Consider the following 10,198-nt stretch of genomic DNA (forward strand, 5'->3'; position numbering starts at 1 on the left):
AGGAGTTTCTGTCAGTTCTTTATATGGGTTTAGGATCCAAGGACTTTGCTGCTTTCCTAGGGCACAAGCAGGAAGCTAGATCAGGAGTAGAACACTTGGGACACCCACCAGTACCCGTATGGGATGCTGGCATCATAGTAAAACAAAATTTGAGATTTTAAAAGGAAACCTACAACAAGATCAAAAGAAAAACAAATTCACCACAATATATCACAACCTGTGTCTACAAGAGCACTGCAAAAGTTCATACAAAGTCCAGTCACCAGCTAACCTAATATTGGTGCAAAACAATTTTGAAAATCAGGGGTGAGTATCTGGTTTAGTGGTTGGGACACCCCCATCCAATATTGGAGCGTCTGGGTTCAATCCCAGCCCTACTCCCAGCCCAAGCCTCTTTCTAACACACATAATGGGAAGCAGCAGGTGCTGGCTCCAACAGCTGGACTGCTGCCATCCATGGGGGATACCTCGACTGAGATCCAAGCTTTTGTCTTTAGCCTGGCCCCACTGTGGTGGAGCGAACTGTCATTGGAGTTCACACTGGCTCACTCTCCCTCCCTCCCTCCCTCCCTCCCTCCCTCTCCTTTCCCATCTTTTTCAAATAAAATGTTTTCAGAAACGGAAATGCATGCTGTTTCTTCCACAAGAGGCATCCTCCACGGACGCTCTGAAGTGCTCTTGTATTTGACTCAAGTCGATCCTCCCAAGAAAAAAGAAAACAAACCTACAGTCCTGCCGTCTGCAGAAACTACAGTGCGGTGTGATTCAGGATGAGTGGAAAATTAAAGAAGGAATGGACATTGAAGAAAGTGAATTGGTGTGGGATTACTGAAAGGTGGCCCGCAGTGTCAGATCACCCAGATTGTGGCATTTATACATTGCAAGGTAATCCTGGCTGGAGCAAACAAGTGTTCATGAAAGGAAGCCCGACAGTAATGCAGTGGAGGCCGCGGTAAGCCCTACCCACCTCAGCTAACATGCACCGGGGCAGAGGAACTGAGCACTGGCACACAGAGTCTAGACGGGTACAGCTGTGCAAGTGTGGGAGAGCATGAGCAGGTGCTTGGGAATACCGGCGACCCTGATGCCCAAATTTGGGGGCAAGGGAAGAAGGAAGGTATCTGTAGGGCCAGGTCAAGAGTGTTCCAGGCAGCCAGGCCATTAAAAGAGGAGGAGGGCGGGGGACGCATAGGTAGAACAAGTGAGGACATGAACAAGGCCAGGGCCAGAATCTTGTCTACTGAAGAGGGGTCAAACAGCGGGACCCAATCTGGGTGGAGAGAAGGGACAGAAACAACCCAAAGTGGGAGCTGGGACTGGGGAGGGGAAGGGGTGCACCTGGGATAAGGCCCAGAAGTAGAACCCACAGGATAGATAGCAAAGGAGTGGAAGGTGGGGGTGCCACTGCCGGGCAAAGAAGATGGAGGCAAAGGGGCACCTGTGAGGAACCTGACGACCTTCATGTGTGGGGGCTGCCGCTGCAGCACAGTAGCCTCAGCCACCAGCTGGGACACCCACTTTCCAGTTCAGAGGCCTGTGATCACGACCAGCTTCCTGCTAAGGCACCTGTACCTGTGAGGCAGTGGATGCTGGCTTCAGGACCTGGGTTCCTCCTGCTGCGCATGTGCGAGACTCCAATGGAGTCCTGCTTTTGTCCTGGCCCTGACTGTTGTGGTCATTCGGGGAGTGAACCAAGAGATGGAAGCACTCTCTCTCTCTGTTGCTCTTCCTGTGTGTGTGTGTGTTTGCTCTGCCTTTCAACAAATGTATATCTACATATTTTTTACAATATTTTTAAAAAAGATTTATTCTTATTGGAAAGTCAGATATACAGAGAGGAGAAAAGACAGAGAAAATCTTCTGTCCGATGATTCACTCCCCCAGGTGGCTGCAATGGCCAGAGCTGCGCTGATGCAAAGTCAGGAGCCTGGAGCTCTTCCAGGTCTCCCATGCGGGTGCAGGGTCCCAAGGCTTTGGGCCGTCCTCGACTGCTTTCCTAGGCCACAAACAGGGAGCTGGATGGGAAACGGGGCTGCCAGGATTAGAACCGGCACCCATATGGGATCCCAGCACATTCAAGGTGAGGACTTTAGCTAGTAGGCTACTGCACTGAGCGCCCCCCTCTTTTTTTTTTTTTTTTTTTTTTTAAAAAAAGAGCTACTTGTATGGACAAGAACCAGGAGCCCCCAAAAAGGTCTCTGGTAAAAAAATAAAAGCAAGGAGTCATCAGCACGTAGATGGTATTTAATTTTCTCCTGGTGACTTCTAAGTTGACACATAAGGAAACGGATTCATGGGGTGCATTGTGGTGATCCCACATGTCCACATCACATGTGATGAACAAATGGGATGAGAGGCACCTCCTGAAATGTTTATCACTCCTTGTTGGGACCCTTCAAACTCTCCACTCCCATAAATGGTCTTAGAGTTCCGGGGTAGAGGACGGGGCTTGGGCTGGCACTCTGCCCAAGGAAGAGAGACTTGGCAGAGAAAGAAGTCAGAGAAGCCCACTCACTGGAGTCCAACTGCAGAGGGGCAACCCACAAGGAGGCAGACCAAGAGCCATGAGGAAAGGGTGTGGGGGCCAGAGGAGCTAAGAGGGGAGCCCCTGAGGACTTCCCTGAGAGGGGGAGCCCGGTGAGGGCAGAGAAGGGCAGGGGTGTGAGTAGAGAGACAGATGGGAGGAAACACAAGTGAATGGAGACACGGGGTTTGGACAACATGTTTCCAGGCGAATGGCTGTCGGTGAGGCAGACCAGAAGCAGGGCAAGGATTCAGGCTCCTGGGTAAGGTGTGAAAAGTTGGTACCAGCCTCGTGTGGCATATCCTACATCAGAATGTCACTATGGATCCTGACTGCTCCACTTCCGTTCCGACCCCCTGCTCACGCACCTGGGAAGGCAGCAACAGATGGGAGGGAGTTCAAGTGCTTGGGCCCCTGCGCCCATGGGCACACCAGCATGGAGTTCCAGGCTCCTGGCTTCAGCCCGGCCATTCATTGGGGAGTGAACTAATGGAGGCGCGCTCTCTCTCTCTCTCTCTCTCTCTCCCTCTCTCTCTGTGTGTCTGTGTGTGTGTGTTTCTCTCTCTGTCTCTGCTTTTCAAAGAAAGAAATGAATAAAAAATGTGAGAAGTTAAGAGACCCCTGGTCATACACGAGCCACCGAGGCAGGTGCCTGGTGGCCACATGTGGCTGCAGAGTGTGGAGGGTGGCAAAGGGAAATGAGAAGGGGAGCTGGGCCCTCCTCACAAACAGGTGAGGAAGAGAAGGCTGGAAGGCTTCCGCAAGAGAAGCAAGAGATGGGGGCGGGGAGGGCAAGAGGACTCTGAGAAGGATAATGAACACGGAACAGCTGAGCACAAACTCCCAGAGCCCACACACTTAGCGTGGACACCTGACGGGCAGCGCAGGCATCTCGGGAGAGGAGAGCCTCACACAGGCAGGCGGGGGTTGCCTACCTAGCGTAGCCCGGACAAAGCCAGCAGGCGTCACAGCAAGGTTCCCTCCTGGCTGGCCCTCCTGTCTCCTCCCCCAGTCTCCAGCCCCATGCCACTGTTTCTATTTTGGGTCCACCCTCCTCCAGCCTCAGGCTCCTGCTGCCCCTCACGCCTCCTTCATTCACTCACATTCTAGCAGCGCTGGGCAGATTCAACATGGCAGGGGTGGGTAGGAGTTCCATGCCAGCCCTCTCCGGCAAATGGTGAGGAACACACGTTTACGGAGAAATATGAAAATGACATAAAAGCCAGTTTAACCAAAAGCCCCCCCCCCCCAGGCTGTCCCTACGGCTCCTCCACAAACACAAGCGATTTTTTTTCTGACATTTTATTTCAATTCCTATGAGCACACACTTTCACAGCAGGGAACTCTTCGCTCTCAACCTGTGAATTCCCTTCTCAAAGGTTTGATTCTGTGGCTTCCGTGTGGGTCAGGGAGGGAGCAAACCGGGGTGGGGAGGGGACGCCAGCAGGAAACCTAAATCACCAGGATTTTGCTGTCCCTTCTTTCTCACCGCACTTTCTAAAGTATTGATAACTGAGGGCCTCCAAGGTGCCTGGGGCTCCAAAAGGGGTCCTTTCCTGACCCATCAATTACAGAAAATGTTAAAAAAAAAAAAAAAAAAAAAAAAAAGAGAGAGAGAGAGAGAGAAAAAAAAAAAGAAAACCTGCCTCCCAGCTGGGGTGCCCACTCAGGCTGCCTGGGTGGCATTGCCTTTCACCAAGGTCCTCACCCCTCTCTACCTCCCCGGCCCCGCCCTCTCCAAGGCCAAGTCCAGCTCATCACTTGACTCCAGGACATTCACCCTTTCCCATCAAAAAATGCTTCTTGGTCCCTCCAAATGTGGTGTATCCTATCCCCCCACCCCGCCACACACAGGGCTCCCTGGGGACTGGGAGTCTAGAAATTCACCTTGAGTAGAACTTAGCCCAACAGCCAGTGACCCACGGGGACGGGTCAGGTCATCAGAATCTTGTTGTCCCTGGTCCGTGGCTCAACTCCCACCGAGCGTGAAGTCTTGGCGTCTTCCCATCAGAGACCCAGGATGGCCCACAGTCCGTGGGTGCGGTGGGTGGGTGGCCCTGGCTCGGCTGATGACGCACTAAGTGCCCCCCTCCACGTCCTGGGGGAAGTCACCCAACTACTTAGAGCCTTGGCTTCCTCGTCACCGAACTCCTTCAGGCCTCAATTTTCCCACCAGAGAAGTGGGTGCAGCAGCCAGCCCGGGCCTGAGTGTGGAGTGGAAGCCAGCGGCGCGCTCCCACGAGTTCCACAGCGCGAGTAGCACCCGGGAGCCCGCGGTACCTACTGCCCGGGGCGGCCCCGAGGAGTCATCCGCCCTGCCTCTGCCAGCAGCCTCAGTCACTTGCCCAGAGTCCCTCAACTTCCCTCCCGGAGCACCTGCCCAGCTGTTTCCCAGCCCGAAGCCTCCCTCTCCCCCGGCGATCCTCACCACCCCGGCCAGCTCCAGACTATTCAGAACCCGCGCCGGGGCGCTGGGGTGATCCGCTGTGCTCCCTTTCCAGGAAAACTTCGATTTCCATGTCGCTCGCAATAAAGCCCAAGCGTAGCGAACCACTGACTGCCTCTCCGTCTCCCACTCCCCGGACACAGGCCCCGGAGTTGATGGCCGCGGGGAGCGCCGAATGGCCGAGGCTCTGAGGCCGCCGAGCGCCTCTCCCCGCCAGGTGTCCCCGCGCCCCGCGGGTTGGGGACAGGGGAGCAAGGGCCCGGGGCCCGGGGCTCGCGGCGGCCAGGCCGGGGTGGGCGGCCCCGGGTTCTCGGCGCCGGCTGCGCGCTCGCTCCCGGTTGGGAGAGGCTGGAGGGCTGGCCGGCCGCCCAGGGGTCTCGGCCCGGCAGCCCGTCCCGGGGAGCACGCCGAGGCAGGGCTCACTCACCCCATCTCCGGCGCTTGTTCTGTCCGGCCGCTCTCGACGGGGCCTCTGGCGCTCGCAGTCCGCCCGATCGGCAGCCGCTGCCCGCGCGGCACATGCGGCGCCCGTGCGCGCCCGGCTCAGCCCCGGCGCCGCTCCATTCCGCGGGGCTGCGCGGCTCGCCTGCCGCGTCTGCCGCCGCCGCCGCTCGGCGCGGGCGGGCCACCGGGCGGGGGCTGGGCCGCCAGGGGCTGGGCGGCCGCGCTCGGGCACCGCCCTCCGGGCCCGGCTCCCCGCCCGGGTTCCTTACGTAACCCTCGGGCCCCGGGCCGGCCGAGGAGGCTAGGAGCGCGGCGTTGGAGGCGGCGGCGCGTGCGGGGGCGCCGGCCGGCCCGCGTGGGCGCGCCCCGCACCGAGCCCACCCCCGGGGCGTGGCGCAGAGCGGCGAGCGTCCTGCGGGCGAGCGAGGCTGGAAGTGCTGCTAGCAGCTGGCAGGGGCTTCGGGGAGGTGGGGAGGTTGCCTTTGGTTTGCAGGTGAGGGAACTGAGGTCGGTGGGGAGGGGGAAGTGATGTGCTAAGGTCAGCAGTTCAGAGTAGAGCCGAGGCTGAGCCCGGCATGGCCTGAACCCTCCTGGAAGCTCACCCGCGTGCTCTCGGGCTAGGTTTCATGCGGTACCGCCCCCGTGCAGGTGTGCTGGGTAAAGATAAGACAGGGAGCGCCCAAACTGGGGAGGGGGCACGAGCTGTGCAAGGCTTTGAAAGGGGCCTAGTAGAGCAGTCTGTTTAGTCCCCTTCCACATAGCAGGCCCCACCTCTTTGGCTGAGGCAGGCTCTGGGACTAACCTGGCCTTCTTCTGGGTGCCCCTCCACGCCCACCTGCCTGCCACAGAACCACCTGATGCTGCGCACGCGGGCCTGGCCTCTCAGCACAGCTTATAACTGCATCCCTTTTGGGACCACCGCGGCCACCTGTTGACCTCCCATGACCTCACTGTGTAGCCAGCGCCTTCTCATCCCTGTGTTAAGGAGCTGCTTTATCCTTTCCCCAAAATGCTTTTTTCCCACTACCAGGGGGAAGCCAACCGAGACCCAGAGCATGCCTGCCCGCCAGCACCTGCCTCACTACCCTCTCCAACCTGTCTGCCCAGTCCCTCTCTTACACCCTTCTGCATCCTGGTATCTGGCCGGGGACGGACTTCCCTGGGCTGGGACTCCAAGTCCCTTGGCCAGTTCATGCCTGTTCTTTCAAATCCCGATTAAACTCTCCCTTCTTCTTGAAGCCTGACCCGAGGCCCTGATGCCGCCATAATGGGCGTCCCTGTGGACACCCTCGCTGCAGGGGTTTTGGTATCTGTGCGATCTCCCAGATGCAGGTGCATGCTCTTAGGAGGCCGACTGGGGCTCTTCCTTGCACCACCCCTCTCTCCCCACCCACTGCCTACACCCACCTGCGAGTGCCCCATAAGCATTTGCTGAACCCATGAAGAAGCCAATGGATCGGGCCACAACTGGGACTGGAGGCCCCTACTTGAAGGAAGTGGATTTCTCTTGGGCTGAATCGCAGGGCTAAGACTGAGTCCAGCAAGGTGTGTCAAGGAGAGGGGCGGGCTGGCTCTGTTGGAAGAGGGAGGAGCAAAAGTCACCATGTCAGAGGGCTTGCAAGTGACAGCCCTCTCCCATCCAGAGCCCCTGAGCCGCCAGCATGGCCTCCTGTCCCCTGAAGGACAAGGCACGCCATGGCAAAGCCTTGGCCTTGGTAAGAGGCGAGAAGGAGAAACAGGTGGGATGGTGAATCATCCTAGTTGCTGCACATGGCTGACTGGCGGGGAGCCGGGCTGGCTGAGAGTGTGGACCCGTGTGAAGTTCAGTGCCCTCTGAGGAACGTGCCTGTCTGTCCCCTTGGGATGCAAGCTCTCACCTCCAGCAAGGTGAAGAGAGGAGGGGTGGGTCAGACAAGTTGTGGACATGGACAGCCCTCTTTTCCACCCCTCCCCCTGTATCACTTCTGGCTGCCTCAGGGAGTGGCCCCTCACTCAGTCCAGGCTGGGTCCTGGCTCCCGGCTCCCACACTGCAGGGCCCTGGCACTCCTGGCATACTCTTTGCTGCCTGTGTTGGATCTTTTTGGAATCTTCCCTGGGCTCAGGAAGTTTCAGTTCCCTCCCAAGATGCTTCTGTAGAAACCGAGACAGGTGACCCTGTTCCCCTGAAAAATCTCCCATCCCCTGTCCTCAAGGGAGATGGCCAGTGAAGGCTGTCCTTGTAAGAAGCCTGAAATGAAGCAAGAGGAGGCTGGAGCCAGGCCAAGGAGGGTCCTCTTAGGGTCAAGAGATATAACTGTCCTCTTGGGTCAAACCCAGGCAGGCAGTTATGGGAGCCAAGGCGGAGGACGGGAAGCAGTGTGGGTAGTCCTAAAGTGGATGCCCAGGTGGAGGGGTTGACCCTGGAGGGAAAGCAGTGCTGCCCCCAGGGAGGCTGAGGAGGATGTAGACATCCACAGGACACCCACCAAGCATGTGTGCAAGATACAATAAATAACCAGAGCATAAAATAAATATATTTGATATATACTGATATTATTGAATATGTTAATACTTGGAGAAGAGAACTCTTACAGGAAACGTGCAAGTAATAAGTGGCTGCCTTTGCCCTCTCGAACATGGAGTTCAAGACCAGCACTGCCACAATGATTCCTGTTTACTGTTACCTGTAGGTACTCTGCTCTTAGGGTCTTCAGAAGAAGAGAGCATGGGGAGGGTGAAAAATGGCAACTTGATGAGCCCAGCGCAACAAATCAGTGACTAAATTCTCAACTTGTAAGCCCCAGTCCCACATGGGTGGCAGTTCATGTCCCAGCTGTTCTACTTCCCATCCAGCTCCCTGTTTGTGGCATAGGAAAGCAGTAGAGGACGACCCAAAGCCTTGGGACCCTGCATCCACATGGGAGACCCAGAAGAAGCTCCTGGCTCCTGGCTTCAGATCGGCTCAGCTTCGGCTGTTGCAGCCACTTGGGGAGTGAACCAGTGGATGGAAGACCTTTCTCTGTGTATATGCTTTTCTCTGTGGATGTGCCTTTTCAATACAAGTGAATTAATCTTTTTTTTTTTTTTTTTTTTTTTTTTTTTTTTTAGGCAGCTTGACATAGAAACACCTGGCAGACTGTACCGTGACCCTATGATAGGAGTTGGCATCTTCAGTTTGTCCTAGGCCTTCTGCCAAGGGGACGTCAAGAGAGGGTGCTGCCTGTATTGTGTGTTGTGCCAACCCCCTAATCCCAGTGCAAGAAGCAGAAGCATTCTGCATAATATCGTAGCAGGGCTCCTGCAGCTCGCCCTCCTGCTTGACATGCTCCTCCATGTCAAGGTCGTGGAAAGACATGAAAAGCTGCCACAGATCCGGGAGGTTAGAGGAGAGACAACAGCTGAGTGCCAGGTGGCCTCCTGGCCGAGATCCTGGAACAGAGCAAAAAAGAACCGGTGAAAGCCACAGCTAAGTCTGGATTTTGCTGAATAGCAGCAAGGTAAGCCTGGGGCGGGAGGGGGGATAGGGAGGGTCCTTCACAGATTCAAGGTGAGCTCGGCACAGGAGAAGGGGTGAGGGAGATGCAGAAACAATCTGTGCCACGCCTGCAGCTTACCAGCAAGGGAGTCGGCAGAACTCTGGCCAGTTACCAGAAAGGGGAGACCTCAAGATTTCAGAGTGTGTAACTCTAAAAGCAAGTATTAAAATCAAGGCTGCTTTTTGTTTATTTGTTTTCCTTAGCAGCAACCCAATAAGAAATACACGGATATTTGCAAATATCTCAGAGAAAGGGAATTTTAAAAGGCAACATTTATCGTGGTGCAAAAAATTTGGGAAATTCACGTGCGCTTTTTTTTTTCTGTAAGTTTTTGAAAGACCTCTTGATATGCTTGAACTTTAACATTTCTTCGTGTGAGAAAGCAAACATTTTACTTACTGTTCCGTGAACTTGTGAAAGTGCCGTCAGGTTTTGGTGTGTCTGCTCTCCATCTGTAGTTACAGGGAGGTAGAATGGAAACCAAAGTTCTATCAGACAGTTTTTATCTTCTCATCCGCAATGCACAGAGGCATTTTTCTGTTCTATTTTTAAAAACAGTGCTGCTCACAACCTACTGAATTGATTTCAAAAACCTGTAATCTATTTCCCCCTTTCAGCAGGAAAATTAGGTTCACCATGTACTTGCATCATTGCATTGTTGGTGTGCTGATCCGGGGACTTCAAACGCTGTTTTCTTCTGATCCTAAAAGGTCAGTTCTCTCAACTGTGCATGAAACTATTATCTCTCCCGCCATGAATGAAAGGATCTCCATCAGGCAGATGCAGCTATAAGCTGATGTTTGTGAAGACTGCAGAGTATCATCGGAAGCGATTTAATTTACCAACAGATTCTGTCTCTGGAACTGTGCCAGGCATCATGGAAAACATGTGCATGAAAATACAATCAGGGACTTGGCACAATAGTCTAGTGGCTGAAGTCTTCACCTTGCATGTGCCGGGATCTCATATGGGCGATGGGTCGTGTCCCAGATACTCCACTTCCCATCCAGCTCCCTGCTTGTGGCCTGGGAAAGCAGTGGAGGATGGCCCAAAACCTTGGGACCCTGCACCCACGTGGGAGACCTGGAAAAAGCTTCTGGCTTCGGATTGGCTCAGCTCCAGCCGTTGCAGCTCACATGGGGAGTGAATCATCAGACGGAGGATCGTCTCTGTCTCTCCTCCTCTCTGTATATCTGACTTTCCAATAAAAATAAATAAATCTTTAAAAAATAAAAAAATTTAAAATCTGAAACACATAAATAAATACA

General features: G+C 54.9%; 1 protein-coding gene and 1 long non-coding RNA gene across 2 annotated transcripts in view; one reads left to right on the top strand and one right to left on the bottom strand.

Annotated features, from left to right (window-relative positions):
* Positions 1-5,794, bottom strand: part of HOMER2 (homer scaffold protein 2) — a 70,917-nt gene extending 65,123 nt beyond the window's left edge. Inside the window, exon 1 of the mRNA XM_058665525.1 lies at positions 5,398-5,794. Coding sequence (XP_058521508.1) covers positions 5,398-5,402 — 5 coding nt within the window. The 5' untranslated portion in view covers positions 5,403-5,794. The remainder of the gene's footprint in view (positions 1-5,397) is intronic.
* A 2,200-nt stretch (positions 5,795-7,994) lies between these two features.
* On the top strand, positions 7,995-9,752 carry LOC131480515 (uncharacterized). The gene is made up of 3 exons (XR_009245573.1): positions 7,995-8,080; positions 8,503-8,891; positions 9,548-9,752. It is a non-coding gene; the product is annotated as an uncharacterized LOC131480515 (long non-coding RNA).
* Positions 9,753-10,198: the final 446 nt, after the last annotated feature.

The sequence above is a fragment of the Ochotona princeps genome, chromosome 6 (assembly GCF_030435755.1).
Source record: "Ochotona princeps isolate mOchPri1 chromosome 6, mOchPri1.hap1, whole genome shotgun sequence".
Taxonomy (NCBI): Eukaryota; Metazoa; Chordata; class Mammalia; order Lagomorpha; family Ochotonidae; genus Ochotona; species Ochotona princeps.